Source organism: Notamacropus eugenii, chromosome 1 (assembly GCF_028372415.1).
Source record: "Notamacropus eugenii isolate mMacEug1 chromosome 1, mMacEug1.pri_v2, whole genome shotgun sequence".
NCBI classification, from domain to species: domain Eukaryota; kingdom Metazoa; phylum Chordata; class Mammalia; order Diprotodontia; family Macropodidae; genus Notamacropus; species Notamacropus eugenii.
The window spans coordinates 309,429,880-309,452,778 of NC_092872.1; the positions used below are offsets into that span (position 1 = coordinate 309,429,880).

Genomic DNA, 22,899 nt, shown 5'->3' on the forward strand with positions numbered 1-22,899 from the left:
CATAAGAATCCTTGTGTGTTGCATATTGACAATTTTTAAATGTAATATTATCTATGTTTTATTATGTTTGTATTTATTTTGTTAAATATTTCCCAATTATATTTTAATCTGCCCCAGTCTGCACTCAGGAGTGTTGTGGGCCCGATAAGGCCTCCTAGCTGAATGTTTGAGATCTCTGGTCTATAGTGTACTGTGATGATAACATTCCTTCAGTTTCTGCCTCTGTTCATTTTACTCAAAAGTCTTCTCAGCTATGGATCCTTGTATTTCCTCAGATGAGTTATATATTTTTTATAAATTAAATTATATTATCAATGTAGCATTAAGCATCTACACAACTAATTAGACCTGCTCTGCAACTATTTATATTTAAACCGGGGAATTTTGATGTATAAAATGTTGCAATTTTACCCTATAAATTTCTATCAAAATTATTTGTCCAATCATTCTCACTCACTTATATCCTTCCCTTCACATTCTGCTTTTTAGTTCTGCATTTTTGCAAAGAGATCTCTCCACTTTTCTTTACATTCCTCATAGCTGCTGATTTTACATGCATTGTACTTTGGAACAATATCCACTGAGGTCTCAATTATGTTATAAAATATTAAGAAATAATATTATGACAGCATCCAGGTCTTATGTTCTTGCTTACACTTGAATCATCTATCTAATCAGTTTTTTGTAATAAAACACAAGTTCAGGAATTCCCTGAAATTAGTATTAGATAAAGGGGAATATCCCTTTGTTAAAGAAAGAAAGTGTTTCTTAGTTTATCACAAATCAGTTCAAGGGAAGTAACCTTTTTGTTTACCCTGGATCTGTCCTTAGTTTTCCAGAAAGACAGATAATTTTCTAGGGTGCACATCAAGCATTAAAGTTCTATTTAATAAACAAGAAACCCTAAACTTAAACTCTGTAGCTTTGTTTAATTTTGCTAAAAGAATTTTGTCTTTTATTTTCATGCTTACTATAAAATATAAGAAATGCGTTGTATTAGAGAAATTTTTCAGTATATTAGGGGAAATTTTACCTATTTGGATTTCTCTTCCTAAGCAGGAATGTTTGGGTATTAGTAAATTGTCTCTGACAGATGTTGTCTAAAAACACAGTCAGTAATCTTTCCCAGTACTATTTTATTATTGACTCCAAAACCCTAACTTTAACTGAAACCTAATCCAAATTTAAGTATATTGTCTGTTAGCTCTTCAAAAAGATTTTGAAAATTTGAAATTCTACCATTAATTTAAATGACGGTATCATTTAATTTAATGGGTGTAAGGTAATATTTCAAGGTTATTTTAATTTGCATCTCTTTGATTACTAGTGAGATTAAACACATTTTTCAGCAATTATTAGCACTTTGTGATTCCTGAAAATTAAGTTTCTTACTTATTTTAGATGTCTTACTTTGTCATTTTTGCCCCATTTTCCCCAATCTGTTATTTTTTTCTTTTGTTTATATTTTTGTTGTATTGATATCTTACATTTAATGTAATCTAGCCCATTTATCTTGTCATTAATAATTTTAACAGAAGTTGTCTTCCTTTCCACAACTGAAATAAGTACACTATTCTGCCTTTCATCATTTTTAGTTTTTAAGTTTGTCATCCAGCAGTAATTCATTGAAATATGTCGTATAGGAAAAGACTTTATATAATCTATGGCTTGATAAATTGCTAGCCAATTCTCCCCAAGAACATTTGTTAAACAATGAATTTTTTTCTCTAATATTTATTTTCTATAGATTTATAAAATATTAATTCTTTTGGTTAAATATTTGCTAGCTATTTGTTGATTGATCTATTTCTCTATTTTAAAAGTTGTTTTAAATTTAATAGAATCATATAATTTTGATGATAATAACTTTGTAATATGTCATGGCCTTTTTTATTTTTCATCATTATTATGAATTTGACAAATATCAAAAAACATGAACACTTCCTTACACAAAAAAGGAAAAGAGGATTCTATATGATACCATGAAACTCCATTATATTTGGCTTAGTTCTTTTTAAGTAGGTATTCAATTCAACACTGTTCCAGCATTGCTCTGCTTGTCTGTGTCCCCTCCTGAACCTCCTTCTGCTTTTTTCTGTGTATTTTAAAAAATGTTTCATGGACATTTTCTCTCTCTCTCTCTCTCTCTCTCTCTCTCTCTCTCTCTCTCTCTCTCATCTCTCAATAACCTTCAATCTTTCCTGTAAATCTCCTCCACCAAAAATAAATAAATAAAACTCCTCCCCCCTTATAATAAATATGTGTAGTCAATTTACCTATCAGCCATTTCAGAGAATATATGTCTTTCCATACTTCTAGTCCATCACCAATTGTCAAGAGATGAACAACACATTGTCATGTTTTCTGTAGTCATTACTGATCACTCAACTGGTAATAGTTCTTAACTCTTTCATAGTTGTGCTTCTTTACTAGTGTGGTTATTGTATAAATTGTTCTTATTGGTTCTATTAATTTCATTCTGCATCAGTTCGTGCAAGCCCTACCAGACTTCCCCAAATCTGTTCCTTTCATCATTTCTTGTGGCACAATTATATCCCTATGCCATTATTTATTCAACTATCTCCTGTTTACTTTGGTTCCAAAATTTTGCTATAATAAGAAGTATTGCTATAAGCAGCTTTGCATACATGGGCACTTTCCTAATGTATTTTATATCTTTGGGATATCTTTTTTAGTAGAGTATCAAATTGTTTTCCAGAATTGTTTGGCCAGTACCTATTTTCTCCATAATCCTTATTTTGTTTCATTATATCTTGATGTGAAGCCTCAAATGAAAAAAGAGTCAACAGCATGGAAGAAGATATATAAAAATTCATCAAAGAAATTAACTCCCTAAAATATAGAATTAGCCAAATGAAAAAAGAAGTACACAAGTTCACTGAAGAAAATAATTCCTTAAAAATTAAAATTGATCAGGTAGAAGCTAATGACTCCACAAAACATAAAGATATAATAAAACAACAAAAAAAGGAAAAAATAATAGAAGAAAATGTGAAATTTCTCATTGAAGAAACAACTGACCTACAAAATAGATCTAAGGAGAAATAATTTAAGAATTATTGAATTATCTGAAAGTCATGACAAAAAAAAAAAGCCTGGACAACATCTTTCAAGAAATTATCAAGGAATACTGCCCTAATATACTAAAACCAGAGGGCAAAATAGAAATTGAAAGAATTCACTGATCACTACCAGAAAGAGATCCCAAAATGAAGACTCCCAGAAACATCATAGTCAAATTCCAGAGCACTATTATTCAATATTGTACTAGAAATTTAACTATAGTAATGAGAAAAAGAAATTGAAGGAATTAGAATAGGCAACAAGGAACAAATATCACTCTTTGCAGATGATATGTTGTGATACTTAAAAAATCCTAGAGAATCAACTAAAAACTCCTTGAAATTATTAACAAATTTAGCAAAGTTGCAGGATGCAAAATAAATTCAGGTAAATCATTAGCATTTCTATTAAAGTCCAGCAGTAAGAAATAACTGTAGACAATATAAAAAACTTCAGACTCTACCTGCCAAGACAAATCCAGGAACTATATGAACAACAACTATAAAACACTTTTCACACAAATAAAGTCACATCTAAACAACTGAAAGAATATTGATTGCTCATGGGTAGGCTGAAACAATATAATAAGAATGACAATTCTACCTAAATTAATCTATTTATTCAGTACCACACCAATCAAATTATCAAAAAATTATTTTATAGAGCTAGAAAAAATAATAAAATTAATCTGGAAGAACCAAAGGTCAAGGATATCAAGAGAATCAATGAACAAAATATGAAAGAAGGTGGTGTAGCTATACCAGATCTCAAACTGTATTATAAAGCAGTAATTATCAAAACAATCTGGTACTGGCTAAGAAACAGAGTGGTGGATTAGTGGAATAGATTACATTACAGTAAACAATCAGAGTACTCTAATATAGAAGAAACCCAAAGATCCAAGCTTTTGGAATAAAAACTTACTAACTGACAAAAACTGCTGGGAAAACTGGAAAATGGTATGACAAAAACTAGGTATAAGCCATCATCTCACACTGTATACTAAGATAAGGTCAAAATGGGTACATGATTTACACATAAAGAGTGATACCATAACCAAATTAAGAGAACATGAAATAGTTTATCTGTCAGATTTATGGATAAGGGAAGAATGTAGGACTATAGGAGATAGAGCATTACAAAATATAAAATAGACAATTTTGATTATATAAAATTTAAAAAGTTTTGCACAAACAAAACCAAAATTATAAGTAAAGCAGAAAACTGGGAATTTTTTTTGCAACAAGTGTGAAAATAGATTCAACTGAATATATATGTAGAGCCTATATCAAATTACATGCCATTTTGGCATGGGGAAGGGGAGAGATGGGGAGAAAATTTAGAACTCAAAGTCTTATGGAAGTGAATGTTGAAAACAAAAAATAAACAAGTTAACTAAAAAAAAATTTGGTTGACTCAGGAGACTAACGATTCAGGCTGTTGACCTCATTTCCTAGTTACTTGAGTCCAAAATAGATATGAAAGGCTCCAGGCACTCTCTCTAAGGCTTGGCTGCTAGGAAATAATGATTCACAACTCAGGCAAGGAAGCTCAGCTGAATCATCTCATGTAGTTCTCAATGCCAAGAGATAGGTAAGTAGATGATAGACAGACAGACAGACAGACAGACAGACAGACAGACAGACAGATAGATAGATAGATAGATAGATAGACAGATAGATAGACAGATAAATAATCTGAGGCAGGAGCAAAGCAGTCAATCCGGAGATAGAGCAGAACAGAGAGTGACTTGCCAGTGATGTGAACTTGGCTTTTATTGGAAATGACAATGCAGCTGAATAAGCAATTCTAAATCCTATAATTGTATATTGACATCACCAGAAAGTTTAGAGGTGACATAAAGGATTCCAACATAAAGAGAATGCAAACCAAGACAGATACTTGGAATTTTAAGATTATCTAACAGTTTGCTAAAGAAAATGTTTGTTTTGTTTGTTTTTAATTTGGCATTTGAGAGGCCAACTGGAATTCTGCCCTGTGGAATTTGTTATGATTCTTTGGTTGTAAGCCATTAGGGGAAAACATATGAAAGGACTTTACTTAATTCACCCCAGGATCAGAGACATTTCTGGAATTGAGGATATAAACAAATGTGTCAATTGCATGCCAATTTGTTGAGGACTGGGAGGGTACTGCATCAATTTAAAGTTTCCACTCTCACCTGTGAACTGTGAACTATAAATCTCTGGAACTTCCAGTGAGCAAGCATCCTCCCCTATATACTTTCAAATGGCAGATACAGTCCATGTACTGGTGGGAGACGACTATATTCCCTGATCTGTGAAGAGGATCAGTGACTATGCAAGAAATGTCATCATCTTTGTCATAGCCCTTATATTTCTAGTGCTACTCCCACTTGCGGTTACCTTTTTACATTCAGAGTCTCACTACGAACTGCTAAGATACGGTATCATCTACCACATAGATCTAATTGTTTAAACTGAGATTCAGTGTTGACTAGTAATAGCCCCAAAGTGATTTAAGTGGTAGAATGCTCTCTAGAAGACTTTAAAGGACTTTACCACTAAAGGGAGGAGTATGACAGGAGCAGTATCTTAACTCTTTTCCCTATGTTAATTTGACTAGTTTTTCCTTAAAAGGTATTAAGGCATTATATTCTCAAAACTTGATTGGCTCAGGCTATCAACATTCCTCCTTGGATGTTGGGGAGCACCTACAAGGAGCTCCAGGAGCTCTCTCATGCTTGGCTGGTAGAAAATAATGGGCAGCTCAGTTTGAGATATTCTCAATGGCTCTCCTTGTTGAATATACTTCTTCTATGGCTAAGTAAATCTTTGCTAAATACTGAATGATCTCTGGGTGTCTCATTTTGTTCTAATATCAAACCTTAACTACTATACTACTGATCTAAATTAAGTCCAGGACAGAAAAAGTCCTTTCTGCATTTGGAGTTTATTGTGATCTATGGAGTGAGAAAGTACACCAAACCTAATTTCTGCCAGACTACTCTCCAACCTTTCCCCAAGATTCTGTCCAGTAGTGATCCTTGACCCCAATAGTTGGGAATCCTTGGGTTTATCAAACATTATACTACTAATTAATATAATCTATTATACTGGAATATCATCTCATCGAATCTAGGTATTACCTATCAAACCTGTTCCATTGTCCAACTTCTGTATTTTTTAACCCATACTAGTAATTGATGATTATTATTTTGTAGTATAGTTTCAGTTTTGTCTGGTACTGCTAGGCCCTTTTCCCACTTCTTTTTAATTTTATCTTGAAATTCCTAACCTTTTCTCCTCTAGATGAAGAAATATTCTTTTCATTTTTTCAAGGAGATCTTTGACAGTTTGAAGTGGTATGGTGCTGATTGAATCAATTAAATTAAGTAGCGTTATAATTTTTATTATATTGGTGTTGACAGAGCATGAACAATTAACATCTCAGTTATTTAGGTCTGTTTTTATTTCTATAAAGAGTGTTTTGTAGTTGTATTCATAGTTTCTGTGTGTGTCTTGGTAGGTAAGCTCAGTTATTTCAAACATTTTTAAAGTTATTTTTAGTGGAATTTTTTCTATCTTTTCCCACTGAATTGTATTGGTAATATACAAAGAAACTTAGGGTTTTTAAAGATTTATTTTATATCTTCTTACTTGACTGAAATTGTTTATTTCTATTAATTTTTAGTTAAATCTCTAAAGGTGCTCAAGATAAACCATTATATCATCTGCAAAAAGCAATAATTTTGTTTCTTCTTGGCCTGTGCTTAAATCTCTTTATTTCTTTTTCTTATCTTATTGCTATAGTTACCATTCCTAGAAGTATATCAAATATAATGGTAATAATGGACATCCTTGTTTTACCCTTCTTTTTATTATAAAGGCCTCTGGTCTTTCTCCATTACAGAGAATGCTAGTTCTAAGTTTCTAATAGATACTGTTCACTATATTAAGGAAACATGCCTTCGTTCCTGTGATATCTAATATTTTATTTTTTAATTTAAATTTTTAAAATTTTCACTTTATAATTCTCTCCTCTCTCACCTCTCATCCACCCATTGAGAAGGCAAAAATTATGATAACCCATTGTACATATAAAGTCATCCAAACCATATTTCCATTAGTCATGTTGTGGAAAGGGAAAAAAGCAAGAAAAATAAAGGTGAAAGAAAATTTGCTTCAATTAGCACCCAGAGTTCATCAGCTCTCTCTCTGGAGGTGGACAACATTTTTCATCATGAGAACTTTGGAATTGTCATGGATCATTATGTTAATAAGAGAAGCTAAGTCTTTCATAGGTGACTGTCATCACAATATTGCTGTTCCTGTGTAACAATCTTCTCCTAGTTCTGCTCATTTCATTTTACATCAGTTTATATGTCTTCCCAGGTTTTTCTGAAACCATCCACTTCATTTCTTATAGCACATATAGTTGCATCACACTCATATACTTGTTCAGTCATTTCCCAATAGATGGGCATCACCTCAGTTTCAAATTCTTCACTGTTATAAATATTTTTGTATGTAGGGGGGTCCTTTTCCTTTTTCATCTCTTTGGGGTACAGTAGTGGTATTGCTGGGTCATAGGGTATACATAGTATGCCTTGTGGGCATAATTCCAAATTATTCTCCACCTTATTGGTGGAAATCAATATCCCATACTTGTATGAAATGTTTGTGTGTGTCTTTGAGAGAAGGGAGGGAAGTGGGGAGAGGAGACCAACCCCACTTCAGGCTGATGAAGGAAAACATTCTGAAAGGAGTCTTTTCAAGTCAAAGCTTGAAGAGAACTGGAAAACTTGATGAGAACTCAAGAATTCTTTTCTACACTCCTCTTCCCCTACTTGTCTCCTCCAATGCTGCTCTGCCCCTCACATAGACATGGAACATTGATCCCCACCCACAAAGAGATAGTCCCATACCAATGGCCTTTGGGATTAGGGTTACATAAAGTCTTTGAAAGTTGTCTTCATGTTATTGTATAAATTGTTCTTCTAGTTCTGTCCATTTTACTCTGCATCTGTTCATATCTTCCCAATTTCTTCTGAAACTCTTCATGCCATCATTTCTTACAGTGTAATGTTATATTATGAATGTAATAACTAAACAGTAATTGTTTCTCCTTTACCCAGGAACCCTGAAGGTCTTCCCCTCCCAGTTTGTTTTTTTTTTTTTTTTTGACTAAAGGGGCCATCCCTTGAATAACTTAAAGAAGCCTATTTGTTGAATGGGTGTATCTCACTCAAAGTAAGGTTACGATAAGACCTACGCCTGAAAGGACCAGATCTCCAACTGCATCCTGGGTCATCTCCAACCATCCTGAATATCAGGTCACTGGACCCAGATGGCTCAGAAGTGAGGTTGGTGACCTTGCATAGCCCTCCCTTCCTCAAATCAAAGTCAACTACAAGTCATTTCATCATCCTGATGTCATGGTCCTCTTCAACAATGAAGGACAAACACAACAATATTATGGCATAATATTCTTTTCATGTACCATGATTTATCTTTCACAATGGGACACCCTCTTAATGTCCATTTTTGGCTATGAACTGCTGTTAATATTTTTATACATAAATCCTTTTCCTCTTTGATTTCGTTGGAGTCCAAGCCTAATAGTGGCATAGCTCAGAAAAAGGGTATGCACAAACTTGTAACTTTTGGAGTCTAGTTCTAAGTTGCTTTTCAGAATGACTGAACCATTTCACAGCTCTACCAATAGTACACTAGTTTACCTTCCCTTCACTCCCCTTCCTATACCCTCTAACATTTAGAATTTTTTGATTTTTGTTATCTTTGCTAGTATAATGTAAGGTGGAATAAGTTCTTCTAATTCGCATTTATCTGGTTATTAGGGAAGGTACTATCAATGGGAGGAGAGCCAGGAAACCAGGAAAGGCCTCTTTCACAAGGTGGAATTTTGAGTCTTAAAGCCAGGAAATGGAGGTGAGGAGGAACAGCATTCCTGGCATGGTGGACACTTGAATGAGAAATGGAATGTTGGGTAAGAAGAGCAAGAAAGCTAGTGTTACTAAATGAGGGAATATGTGGGACTTAAGTGTAAGAAAACTAGAAAGGCAGAAAGGGTCCAGGTGTAAAGGGCTTTGAAAACCAAACAGAAAATTTTATATTTGATCATGAAGACACTGAAGGGGATGACATGATCAGTCTAACACTTAATTTTTCTTTCAGACTAACATTTTAGAAAGATCACTTTGGCAGCAGAGTGGAGAAAGGAAAAAAACTTGAGGCAGCAGACCAATTAGTAGGCTTTCACAATACTCCAGGTATGAGGTGATAAGGGCTTAGACCAGGGTTATGATTTAAATGGAGAGAAAGGATTTATTGCACAGATGTGAAAGTGGAAGCAACAAGGGCTGGTAAAGGATTAGATATGTGAAGTAAGAAATTCTAAGAGGGGGAGATAATGCATGTAATGTCAGCATTGGTCGATGCTCAGGTTAGTTTTGCTGTACTGTGCTCCCTTTTTCTTACTGACATCCTACAGGTATATGCTTTTACAAGAGCTCTCTCCTAGAGATATACTGGGGAACATACATGATGTAAAAGCAATGTATCAATAAAAATTAAGAGAAAATGAGTTGTTTTGACATTCTCAGTCTTGTCATATGATATGTGCAAATTGTAGTCAAACATTTGATTTCATTCCCATTATAAACAGCCCTAAAATGATGATAAATGAAATTACAGGATAACCCTACAATTTAGAATAGTTAAAAAATGATTGAGTAAAATGGTCACAGAAAGGAAAAAAACAAAGGAAACTGAAATAGGAAATATTACGCATACACTGGTTAACATTCTAAGTCATGCAGTCTTCCAAAGAAAGTATTAGCAAATGTTATTTTTATAAAATGAAACCAAACCAATATGTAAGATAAAACTGCAAATGTTTATTCCCAGGAAATCACATTAAACCAACTTAATGGTATATGTAGAAATTTAGAATTCTGCTGCACAGCTGACTTCAGACGAAAGAGTAGCAGAGTGGGGGTGGAAGAAGTACTTCCACAGAACCAGTCCTATTTCTACCCTATTACAATGTCTTCACTTTATTCATCCTGGAAACATATTTGAACCTAAGATGTTTAGGATACTAAGCTAAAATAAACAACAAAACCAAATTAGATATTTATTTCAAATTTACAAAGGTTTGAATATAACTCAAATTCTATTCCTCATATCAAACTACTTCACAAAGTAAAAAATAAATATCTAAAATTTAGGAATCATGATAAGAATAAGATGAATGTGAAATTGAACAAGGGTGACTCAATGTAATAAAACATAAGGGTTTTGAATGAAAATATAAGTCTTTCCTACTTCACACTTGGCTATCACACATTCAGTAACATCCCTGAAAATTTACTTACAAGTAGTCACATTTAAAATCCTTTATAGTCATACTTTATTTAACATTTTATTAACAAATTTTCACTACATTTAGAACTCATGTAGTTCTCTATTGTGTTTTGCTATTTACACCAAAATTGTTTCAGAAATCAACTAAGTCTTAGAAAGTAAAGATTGATACATGGGGCATAAGGGCTCAAACCAAAATAGATGGGATCAACCAACTCAAAATGACAAGATATTAGGCTTTTGGCTAAAGTTAACCCCATTATAAAAGCCAAATTAAATGTTTTCTTCAAAGTTACAAAAATACATTCCTTTGTTTTTTTAAATTTGACTCTGGTAAATCTATTTGTGATACATATACAACTAAATTCATAAAAGGCAGTATATAAAGTTAAGATTTAAACTCTAAATTCATACCTGGATGAAATTTTGTAAGCTATTACCTATTACTTTTTGTTGATCGATCCAAGAATTGAGAGTAACATGTTAATGAACAAAAGTAACAGAGAATGGGTGCTTCCGTGCCACCCATATTATCTACTAGAACCACAGTGTGGGCAACATAGTGTAGATTCATAGTAACAGTTGCTTGAATGAAAGAGCTTAGACAGGATTTTCCACAGTAACAGGATTCTGATGTATCCAAATCTTGACAGAGATGAAAAGGAATGATATGAGGAGCATAGGGAATTCTGTTGGAAAGGTAGATTTAAAAAATGTTATTTAAAAAAAGATTCAAATGTTAATGTGATAGATTATAAATCAGGGTTTGACTCTAATGAGATTATATAAAAACTAAACACAGAATCATAACTGATAAACAATGCGAAGACTTTTCAAAAGTTTACAAGTTAACAAAAAACAAAAAAGTCCTCAACTTTTTAAACTACAAAACTGTGGGCCATGAATTCATTCCTCTCCACTTGTTCCCTCTACTCCTAACTGGTTTTAAGACTTTTGAAAAGGAGCTTTTAAAATAAAATTATTAACATTTATGACACTATGTCTACTTTAATGGCTAAGGAAGTATAGTTGGTCTAACTTATTCTTAAAAAATTGTTCCACAATTAACAAATTTGTTTAACAATGAAGAGAATTAACAAATATGTAAGACATTATCAAGAAGTTTCTTCCTAATACCTGAATTAAATTCCCTCCTATGGCAACTTATAGTTCTATCTCATCTTTCTATTCATGGAGGGGATATATAACCTTATTTTCCACTTTTTAGTCCAAGTAATCAAATGATGGCACAGACACCTGGCAGGCCTGTAGGAGTTTGGAAGACTCCAGTTCAAATCCAGCCTCAGACACTTACTAGTTGTGTGAACCTGGGCAAGTCAATCTTCTTCTATGAAATGAATTGGAGAAGGAAATGGCAAAACACTTCAGTATCTTTGCCAACAAAACCTCAAAAAAGGGGTGTGATGAAGAGCAGGATGTGACTGAAATAACTGAACAATAGTTAATAATGCTTCAGTTGTTTCTAGTTCTGTTTAAGAGTAAAATGAACTCAAAATCTCTTTTTTTAAGGAGCTTAAATTAAGATACAGCATTGTGATAAGGCCAGGTTCATCACCATCACCATGTTGACTCCCTCCCTCACTCATCTATTAATTTCTTTTTCTAAACTTGTGCCTAAACTACATTTCAATTAACTGCTTTTGTCTTTCTTATTGTACACTTACCTCTACCAAACTTCATTCTGTTCTTTAATATTTTCCTAATTTGGCAAATTTATTCTGAATTCTCTAAGTATTTACAACTGCTTTTTAAAGTAGGTATGATACTCAAATATAATAAAAACTCTTTTGCTCTATTCAAGCCAATGGATGAATAGAAAAACCCAATTTCAACTGCCACAGGTCAAATAGTAGTTTCCTATACAGTAAGCCATTAGTTGTCTTTATAGTATCACCATCTTCCTATTTATACCTTAATAGTAATTTTGTCCAGATCTTATTTTCCTATCTTACTGACAAGACCTAGAGAAGAACAGCATATACCATCACCAATCTTTATAACTTCCATTAAAACACCAGTTTTGATAATAAGATCCTTACCTATAATCTAATATTGCCCGTGCAGAAATTTCTAATAAAGTTAATGGTACTGTCAGCTGTATGTTAGGGACTAGCAGATTAGGTTGTTCAAAAGCATTTCCAAAAAGATCCAAGTATTCAAGAGATAACTTTTTAAAATCACTGGGCAAAAATGGAAGCTTGTTTCGAGCAGCTGACAAAAATCGTAGGTTACTCAGTTGGCCTATCTTGAATGGGAACTGTATCAATTCATTGTCATCAAGTTTCAAATATATGAGTTCCTGTAGTTGACAAAATTGCAGAGGGAGAGCTTTAATTTTGTTCTGGCTGAGGTCCAAACTCTGAAGAGACTTCTGAAGGGTGGAAGAACATAACACTTCACTGAATGTCTCCAAATGATTATCATTCAGGTTAAGCTCTTGAAGGTTGACAAGGTCTCCAATTGTTGTTGGAAGCTTTTTAATGTGGTTGTGACTCAAGTCTAATTTCTTAAGTTTTTTGAGGCAAAGTATTCGCATGTCAATTCGGGCAAGTCTACAATAGGAAGCCTGAAGATGTTCTAAGGAATAAGGGAAATTCTTGGTTAAGGGATAATCTTTTTTGGATGTAATGACCATTTTAGTTTTTGGTTTTTCAACTTCTGAAGTCTTCAATGGTGCCAGAGTTAACAGTGGTAATGTTTCAACAGCACAGCCTTGGTGAGCCAGCCTCACAGCAGACAAGAAATTCTTTAAGTTGCTGGAATTGGCCTACAAAATACACACATACATAAAAGCAAAATGAACACAAAATTTCAGTATAAAATTCTTGCATCTATGCTAGTACTTCTTGTGACATATTTTGCAAAGATATTCAAGGTCAAGAATGTACAGAAAATAAGAAAAAATTAAATTTTCTGGCATTTTCGGTTTAATTTCAGCACATATAAAAGGTATTTATGTTTTTAAAAATCAGCCTCTTAGAAGAAAACATTTCAAAATAAAAACAATCAGTTATTAGTATGGATATATTAAAAGTTGCACTTAAAAAAAATTAACCAAGCCCAATTTGTAGAGGTTGTTGGAAAATAGGTAGTATTCTGAATTTTATGCAGTAATTCAGCAATTATATTCAGGGCACTGTTACGTGCAAGAGGAAATACAGCTATGGATCAGACAGCATTGATTCCTCAAGGTTAAACTCTAATTTGATGGTAAAACCATACTAGACCTGTACCCCAATACAATGTAGTAGGTGCCATAAAAAAGGTACCAACAAAGTGCTATGGAAGTTCTGAGGTGTCAGAAATCATTATACTGATGAAATCACAGGTCTGAACCACCTCTCACCTAAAAAACAAAACAAAACAAAACAAAAATTTGATCACCTAAAAAAAAAACACAAAACAAAAATTTGATCAATGTTCTATTCTCAGATCTCTTTACATTCTCCTCAGGAATAGTTCTGGTAAGAGATGTTACCTGAAAAGGGGTTCTTTCAATGTGAATGAAAAGGAAGGGACAGATTGGATTTTGCAGAGCTAAAACTGATAGGAAGAAGGAATAGACTGGTAGAGGAGAAGTCAAGTAGTGACCTCCATATTTTAAGTGAGGCACTATTAACAAATGAATCAAGACGGGGGTGGTGGTTTTAAAGGAAAATAATCAATCTGATTTGGCGTATGTTACAATTAAGGTGCCACAGAGTCACCTAGGTAGAAGTTGATGAAAATGAGGGATCTAATTGAATAGGGAGGTCAAGAAAAGAAAGAGTAGTGAAGGAGTTAAGCCCAGGTCTTCCTAGCTATGAGAATGGTTCCCCAAGTTCATTGCTGCTTTTTAATCTTTTCAGTTGTGTCCTACTTTTCATGATCCCCTTTTCGGGTTTTCTTGGTAGAGATACTAGAGTGGTTTGCCATTTTCTTCTCCAACTCATTTTGCAGATGAGGAAACTAAGGCAAATAGGATTAAGTGACTTGTCCAGGGTCACACAACTACTAAATGTTTGAGGCCAAATTTGAACTAAAGTCTTCCTGATTTCTGTCTACCTGAAAGAGTGTAACAAGGGAGAGATGTAAGTAAAGACAGAGAAATTGCTCTGAAAGGAACAAAACACAATCACAAGATCAAATAAGTCTATAGAGGAAAAGTATCAAGAAAAGAGTGGTCAATATCATCAAACATTTTAGGATCAGGGGAAAAGTTGCTTGGAAATGGTTTAAAACTTTGGAATCAGGATGTTATCAATGACTGTTGAGATTAGTTTCAGGAGTGACTAAACAGATCACAAGGGATAATATATTCAATGGATGGTAAAGATAGAGTCAGTAATGGAGACTAGTCCTTTGAGAAGTTTGCTGGTGAAAAGCTGAAAGAGAGGAGGTGGAACTAAGATGGTGGAAAATGCAGGAAGCAACATAGTGAACTCTCTGTTAAAATTCCTCCAAAGAGATCTAGAAAATATATCAGACTTGAGGAAAAAAATCTAAGAAAAAGTTATTTTTCTAGACCAGGCCAGCATAGAGGAGACATAAGTCTGTGGAAAGGGTCTATCAAGGGGTATACCATTTATAGAATATTCCAGTGAGAGGCTATGTACCAAGGTGGGAGGCGATGCAAGACATATACCAATGCACCACATAGAACTGGTGCTAACTGGGAGCTCTGTCACCCATGAATGACTCAGTGGCAGATCAACGTTCACAATTCCAAGGCTCAGAGGCAGTGTTTCACAGTAGGTGGCAGCCAGCTCCAGGCCTCTCTTAAGGAGAAAGTTCAGAAGCAAACAGCAGGAGTGTGACTCCCACCCCAGGAGCAAAGCAGGGTCTTAATTCCAGCTTCTAGCCCAATGTTGTTTTTCCTTCGTTTTAAAATCTTAACTTACACAATGAACTGGATTTAAGTAAGGCAGAGTTGCACAGCCAGCCTCATTCTCTTTTCCAAAATCAATGGAGTCCAGCAGCAGGACAAAAGTCAAGATGACTACCCTTGGCATTCTCCATGTCTGATCAAGCACTAAGTACTCCACAGTACTTGCTTCAGGTACCTTTATGGCCATCAGAATAAATTTTTCTCATCTTCCCCATTCAACCAGATATATGCATGAGGTAGACAGCTCCCTAACTCACAAATGGGTCTGAGGCCTATTGGTTACACTCAACCTGGTTTAATTCATCTGCAAGATGGTTTTATGGCGGGGGTGGGAGGTGGGTGATCACTGCACCTGCTACAGCTTCTGGAGCCACAGGTGGATTAGAACACCATGGGAGTATGGAAAGATTTCAGGTCTCCAGTCTGAGCTATCCCAAGATCCTGGGAAAATATAACAATCAGTACCCCCAAAAAACAGTAATAGGACCAGCCCAGACCTTCCCTAAAGGAGTGCACCAAGACTGGCCCTAACGTCAAGTATGAAGTCAGGATGGAAGAATGAATTAAAAAAAGTAATCTTACTTTTACTTACTACCAAAAACTATTATGGTGACAGGGATGCGTAAGGCAGCAGCAGAAAAGAATGGCTCCCAAGCAAAAATCTCAAAAAAAGACATAGCTTGAGCATAAATTTTACTAGAATTCCTGGAAGAGTTAAGTTTAACAAAAGTTTAAAATGTTTTTATAAATGAAATCAGAGCACTTGAGGAAAAAATTAGAAAAGTGAGATCTATGTAAAAATTAGAAAGGGAATTAACAGCTTGGCACAAGAGGTATAAAAATTACCTTGCTCAAGCAACAAACTCCCTTAAAATCAGAATGGACCAAATGCAAACCAATAACTCCATGAGGCAACAAGATATATTAAAATAAATAAATAAATAAAAAGACTAAAAAAACAGATGAGATGAAGGTATCTGAAGGTATGATCTGGAAAACGGATCAAGCAAAAGACAGATAAGCATCACTGGACTGCCTGAAAGCCATGACCAAACCAAAGAGCCTAGACATGCTATTTCAAGAAACTTTAAAGAAAACTGTCCAGATGTCTTAGAACCAGAAGGCGAAACGGAAATTAACCCACCAGTCATCTCCTGAAATTCCAAAATGAAAACTAGGAATATGATAAACAATATTCAGAGCTTCCAGGTCACAGAAAAAATACTGCAAGCAGTCAGAAAGAAAGATTTCAAGTACTGAGAGAGCCACAGTCAGGCTCACACATAAACTAGCAGTCACTACTATAAAGAAGCAGAAAGCTTAGACTATAATATTCCAAAAGGCAAAAGGTACATAGCCAAGAATAACTTATCCAGCAAAACTGAATGTAATCCGACAGGCGAAAAAATAAGCCTTTAATGAAATAGCTTCTTAAACTTTTTCCACTTTTGACCCCTTCAGCACTTAAACTGTAGGTTGCTATAGGAAGTTAGTTTAAGAAGAGCTAATGAGAAGTCCTGATGAGAAGAACAGGGTTACATATAAATTCTGAAGTACAAAGGAGTTAAGAAAAACATAAAAGGAAAACAAGAACAAATAATCAAAAGGGACTAAAAAGGATAAACTGCTTACATTTAATATGGGCAGATGACATATGCATTCCCTCTAAAAGCTATCATCAGGGGTCATAGAGTAAGACAGAAGGCCTGGGAGGGTTTCTGTTAGGTCTTGATCTTTAAAGAATGAGAATCTTTTTTTTTTTTTTAAAGAATCTTTAATCTCTTGAAGAAAAAGAAGAGTAACGGGGTGAGGGTGGGAAAAGACAGGACAGGAAAGTGTGTTTGGGGAGAGGTGAAAAGGGAAGGAAGATTAGGAAAAATTATCTTACATAATCAAGACATCTATACAAATAAGGGAGTTGAAGGGAGCACCTGATACATACACAACTGGGTACAGAAATATATCTCAAAGGGAAATAGGAAGGAAAAAGAGGGAAGAAGAAAATTAGATGGAGGATAAATTAAAGGACAGTTTAGTCTCAGACAAAATAAATTCTAAAAATGTACAAAAATATTTATTGCTCTTTTTGAGCAAAGAATGGGAACCTGAGGGGGTGCCCACAAATTGGGGAATGACTGAACAAGTCATGGGATATAAATGTGATACTGAAATATAAAAATGTTATATATTTTTATATACGTGTGTGATGGAATATAATTGTACTGTAAGACAAACAACTTTGAAAGAATTAGGAACTCTAATCAGGGTAATATCAACCATATTCCTAAGAGGACTAATGGTAAAACATGCTACCCATCTCCTCAGAGGGCAGGATGAGACTTTTTTTATATTACCAATTCAGAAAATTGTTTTACTTGACTATACATATTTGTTACATGGATTTTGTTTTTCTTTCATTCTAAATTGAGAGTGGAGGTGAGAGGCAAAGGAGGCAGATTTTTATTGACTGAAAAAATATTTACTTTTTTTAAAAGGAAAGAAGAAAAAACTCCAGGAGCAGAATTACACTCCTCTTAGGATTGGTAATATAAATCCATTTAGTGTATTAAATAATAGCTCTTGATTGGGAAGTCAGAAGACATTTGGATTTTAGCTTGAGCAAATCATACTTCACAGAGACAGAACCTAGGTCATCTAGTTCAACTTTCTCATTTTGCAGATAAAGAAACTGAGACCCACAGAATTTGATTGTGGTATATATGTTACAGGGTTGTTGAAAGACTCAAATGAAACTATATTATATAGCTTTACCATTGTGCTACATCTACATAAGCTATTACTATTCCAATTAGACATCAGATGCTTTTGAATGTGATAAAGATAATTATTAAATTTTCAAGTTTTCAACTTCTCCAGGTGAATTTCAAATTATCACATACAAATGTCAATCTCATTAAACATCAGAATACTATTTTAAATATGATAAAAATAGCTATTAAATGAGAAGTTACCAGCTATTTCAGGTGAATTTTAAACCACCACACACATATCAAATTAAATTAACCTCTCCATTTTCCAAACTTAAAAGCATCTCATAATGCTACATAGGAACCAAAGCACAACCCCCCCCAAAAAGATAGTCTTAATCTTTTTACCTAACAAACTGAAAATTGCAAGCTTCCTTAGCCTGTCCACCCCTCCCCTGTACATTTCCTAATTCAAGTGGGTTAAGTTTTCAAAAGAAATTTCCAACATAATACCTTACTGAGACAGACATCCACAGCAGGTTCCTTTAACCGAACAGTGGCTTTCCCCTCTTCCACAAATTTAGTAAAAAACTGCTCAATATTTTCTTTTAGCTGCTTGAAACAAATAAAAGTAGCAAAGTTAAGAAAAAAAGTCTGGGGAAAATGAAGGTTCATTTAAATTTTCTTTAAATCTGAGAAAATTTGGGCATTATTGCTTTGAGATTTTAAGGATTCTTTTGGATAGTTACCACTTTTACTATGAAGAATTCAATCCCATATAAGTTCAAAAATAGCTTTTTGAAGATTCTACATCTGTTATTAAATTCTGCCTAGGGACTTACACATACCTATACTTATGCCTGCTTAATCAAGGGGATTATATGTTTCACTGGCACATATTCTCTTGACAATACTACCTACCAATGTTTACACTTTTAATATTACAAATTATCAAGATGATACTTCACAAAGCTTGTTACAATAAAACTCGTCTGATCAATTACATTCAACAATACTACAAAATGGAACAAATAAATTTTTTGTTTTCATTGTGGAAGTTACATCAAGGTAGTCAGAAATGAGAGGCCTGAAGGAGAAGTGAAATTCATATTTAGGATTTACAAGATTAAGTAGGATTTTTATAAGGAAAGGGAAAAGCCATAGAGGAAACATGAAAATGTAGCCAGAAAAGAATGGGGACCTAGGTTCTAGTGGTGGCTTTGTCATTAACTACATGATTGCAAACAAATTACTAAATCTCTCTGGGTTTTAGTTTTTTCACATGTAAATAAGAAGACTGGACTAGATAATGTAGACCTTTCCTTCCATGATTCCACCGCATAAACAGTGTAAAATTTCCACAGCTCTCAAGAGCCTTGAAGAAACCTTTAGTAGTAGCTTTTTTTAGCCACCATCAGCACTCTTACTTTTCAAATGAAATTGTTCTCACGGCAGAGGTTTGAGTAAAGTCATTTAACCCAGACTAGCAGGTTGAAAGCCAGGGACAGGATACTATGGGGTTTGGCTTCTCATTCCTTACTTAGCAAGAATAAAACCTGTAAACCTTCAGAACTACCATTTATTTTTAAAGTTGGTAACCTTAACGATATAAAGGTAAAGATTTAAGGGTAGCATCAAATTTTGAATGTTACTTAACTTTTGGCATTAAGCGCCTTATAAATAGAATTACAGCCTGTAGGAAAATTCAGCTTTTTTTTTTCCTTTGGTGAATCAACTACAGAATTTAAAAAATAACAACTACGTATTAGTGGTCAAATATTTCAGCACTGCCGTCCAAATCGGTATACAGTATTAAGGACTCATATTAAATTACACGGATTAATTTTCGATAAAAAGCCAAAACAAGTCACTGCATCACCACCGTGCCGACTTTAGATTCTAATAAACCCCAACACAAACAGCGCTGAGCTTATCGATGACTTATGTACTCTTAGTAAATGGCCCTAGAAGAATGTAAACTCCTTCGCCTTCATTTTTATGTGTGCCACGTAACCCTTCAGTGTTGGCTTCGGTGGAAAGACTCCGGTATCACCGACAAGGGTACGGAAAGCTCGGCTCAACTTCATAGCTAAGGCCGTCCTTTAGTTAGTTTGGCTCAGTCTGAGATTTCAAAAGCTCCGGACCCGAATGTTGACAGGGTGCTTCCTACTCCCAGCACCTGGGATAATGGGGATGCATCCAGCCCATGCAAATGTGCGGCTCACACCCGCGGGGACCATTTGGGGGGGAGCTGGGGGGAACTACACACTTTTGCGGGTTCTAGGCCTTTTCAAAAACAACCAAAAAGGCTGGTTGGTCCAAGAGGTGGGGGAGGGAAGGGGGGGAGAAGGGCGGTCCCTCCACGGGGCGCAAGGGGCATCCACGCAAGGAGTGCAGACCCACGGGCCCCACCGTCCCGCTCCGCGAGGCCCGCTCCTGGAGGGCCACTCTCACGGGGAAGGGGGAGGGAGCAGGACGCTCACCTTGTACCTGCTCCCAGCCTTGTCCTTCAGAGTGTAGATAACCAGATGGGCGGCCCCAGCCTGGGACTGGGGCAGTGCTTTCTCCGACGGCCGGCCCAAGGACAGCACCGCCCTGGTGCCCTTGCCCCGGCCCCTCAGGCCAAAGGTAGGAAGGTGGCGGTTAACCAACTCTACCTCACACTGGAGCTTCATCGCGTAGGATCAGGAAGCGTCGCCCCCTCCGCCACCGTCAAGCTCCGCCAGCCCCCAAACGCCTCTTTGAAAGCTCCTCTTCCCGCCAGCCGCTGCCGCCGAGGCCCTCTGAGCGGGGGTGGGGGAGGTGCGGCGGCGTAGGGGTGCCTAGAGAACTGCCGGACCCAAAAAGCAATTTACATGCCTCATATATAACTTTACAGCATGCCTAGTCTATGTCATCTCTTCACTGTCTCCATTTGAATTTTTCTGTCAGAACAGCTACTTGGTTTCAGGGGTCCGCTTTAGGGTAAAATAAATTTTTGCCTACTATGATAGAGAACCAACAATTAGGACCCCAGCTCGCCCCTCTAGTTCTTCCTTGGGCGCATGCGCGCGCGGGGCACTCGGGCCGCTTTAGGGAAACTTCCTTGTGTTCAGGTTTCTTGCCAGTGGCGTTCCTTCCTTGGTTAATTGTGTTTTTTAACGTGGTCCTTTCTTGGGCGGAGTTGTTAAACGTTAGTAAAACAGTGACTCCAAGTAGTTGTTCACGGGATTAGAAAACACCCGTGGGGACGTTAGCACCTTTGAGGAGCACTGTGTGGTCTCTGACCGTCGAAGTCCCGGGGAGCGCTTGACGTCTACCCAAGTGTGAGGGAGGGGTGCGGGGCGCGGGGGAGGGACCTCTATCTCTCACCCCTCCTCTTCTTTCCTTCCTGACCAAGAGGGAACCCGAGTAAATACCACGCGATTCTAAGAAAAGAACTGCTAAGGACTGCCTAGGTGACCTCTAGGTCAGGAATCCGGCCATCCGCCTTTATCTCGGGGTGCAAGGGGCGGGGGAAGGAGTGACCGTCAGAGCTGTCATCAGAATAACAGGCATTAGTTTGGTCCTCTCACAGCACTGTCACGGGAACAGCGAGACAACAATTGTTTAGCAGAAAAGTTATGTTAACTGCTGACAAGTCGAAGTCAAAAAAGGGTACGGAAGGACGAGAAAGAGGTGGATAAATGAACAATTATATGCTTGATACAAAATAAAAGAGGTTCCAAAAGAGGAATTGTGGGCAACATAAATATTAAAGAGATGAGATGATTCTTGTAATTGACAGCAGAGAGAAGGTCAATTCTTCATTTCATCTTTTTGCCCTAGGAAAAAAAATGATTAAAAATGATTAAAATGAAAAAATAAAAATGAAAAAAATGAAATAAAAAAATGATTAAAAATGATCATTGATACATAAGATCAGTAAGGAGATGGTAAAAGTACTCAGCCTTGATAAATTCAAGTCACCTGGTACAAATACCTAGGTATTAAATGAATAAATTAACAAGCATTCTTTAACTAGGTGCTAGGTGGTGCAATGGAGAGAGGGCTAGGCCTGGAGTAGGTGGAGACTCAAGTTTAAATCAAGCCTCAGAAAGTTTTTATATTTGTGACCCTGGGCAAGGCCTTTAACCTCTATCTGCCTGTTTTCTCATCTGTAAAAAAAGGGATAATAATAGCAATACCATTTTCCCAGGGTTTTTGTGAGGATAAAATGAGACATTTGTAAAGTGCTTTGCAAACCTTGAAGTGCTATATAAATGCTCAGTTATTATTAAGGAGGCACTGTGTTAGATGCTAGCAGATGTGAATGTGAGCCACTTTCTGTGACCCCAAACTCACCATCCCTTAGGCATCTCAAACTCAAACAGAAATCTTTTCCCCAAACTAATCTCTTGTTTTAACTTCCTTACTTAAGGACACTGCAATCCTTGAAGTTATTTTTTCCCACATGCACAGATAATTGAATGTATTCTTTTCTTTCTAAATTTTGTGGGGGTTTTTTCTGCTCCTTAAGAGGAGAGGTATATTGGAAATAGTGACAACCTTGTGATCTTTGAAATGATAGAAAAGAAAGCTACTGAAAGTTCAGGAGCAGGGTGAGATGACAATGCAGGACCAATGAGTGACTTTGACCCCCTGTAGAGCAGTAAATCAGTAACTGCCCCATAGGCAGTTAATGGGCTGGGTTGTTTTTTTTGCTTTGGTTTGGTTTGTTTTTTTTTGCAAACAAGAGCTTTGCTTTGTCCATGGACTCTGCCACATTTGGAAATAAATTTGTTCATATAAATGCTTTGTAGTAGCCGATTTTCAATTTGACCCTATGTATTGTGATTTCAAAAGGGGTTCGGATTCGTCCAATTATGTA

General features: G+C 35.8%; 1 protein-coding gene across 5 annotated transcripts; it reads right to left on the reverse strand.

Annotated features, from left to right (window-relative positions):
• Nucleotides 1-9,965: 9,965 nt before the first annotated feature.
• Nucleotides 9,966-20,835, reverse strand: LRR1 (leucine rich repeat protein 1). 5 transcript variants are annotated; one of them, XM_072629477.1, is made up of 4 exons: nt 20,534-20,834; nt 18,564-18,662; nt 12,515-13,242; nt 9,966-11,143 (listed from the first exon to the last, which is right to left on the reverse strand). In XM_072629477.1, exons 1-4 carry the CDS (start codon nt 20,723-20,725, stop codon nt 10,891-10,893), a joined length of 1,272 nt encoding a protein of 423 aa, XP_072485578.1. In that variant the 5' UTR covers nt 20,726-20,834; the 3' UTR covers nt 9,966-10,890. The 5 variants fall into 5 exon arrangements, with proteins under 5 accessions (XP_072485578.1, XP_072485577.1, XP_072485580.1 ...); XM_072629476.1 differs by having other exon boundaries at nt 18,564-18,665; nt 20,534-20,833; XM_072629479.1 differs by having other exon boundaries at nt 20,708-20,832.
• Between the last annotated feature and the right edge of the window lie 2,064 nt (nt 20,836-22,899).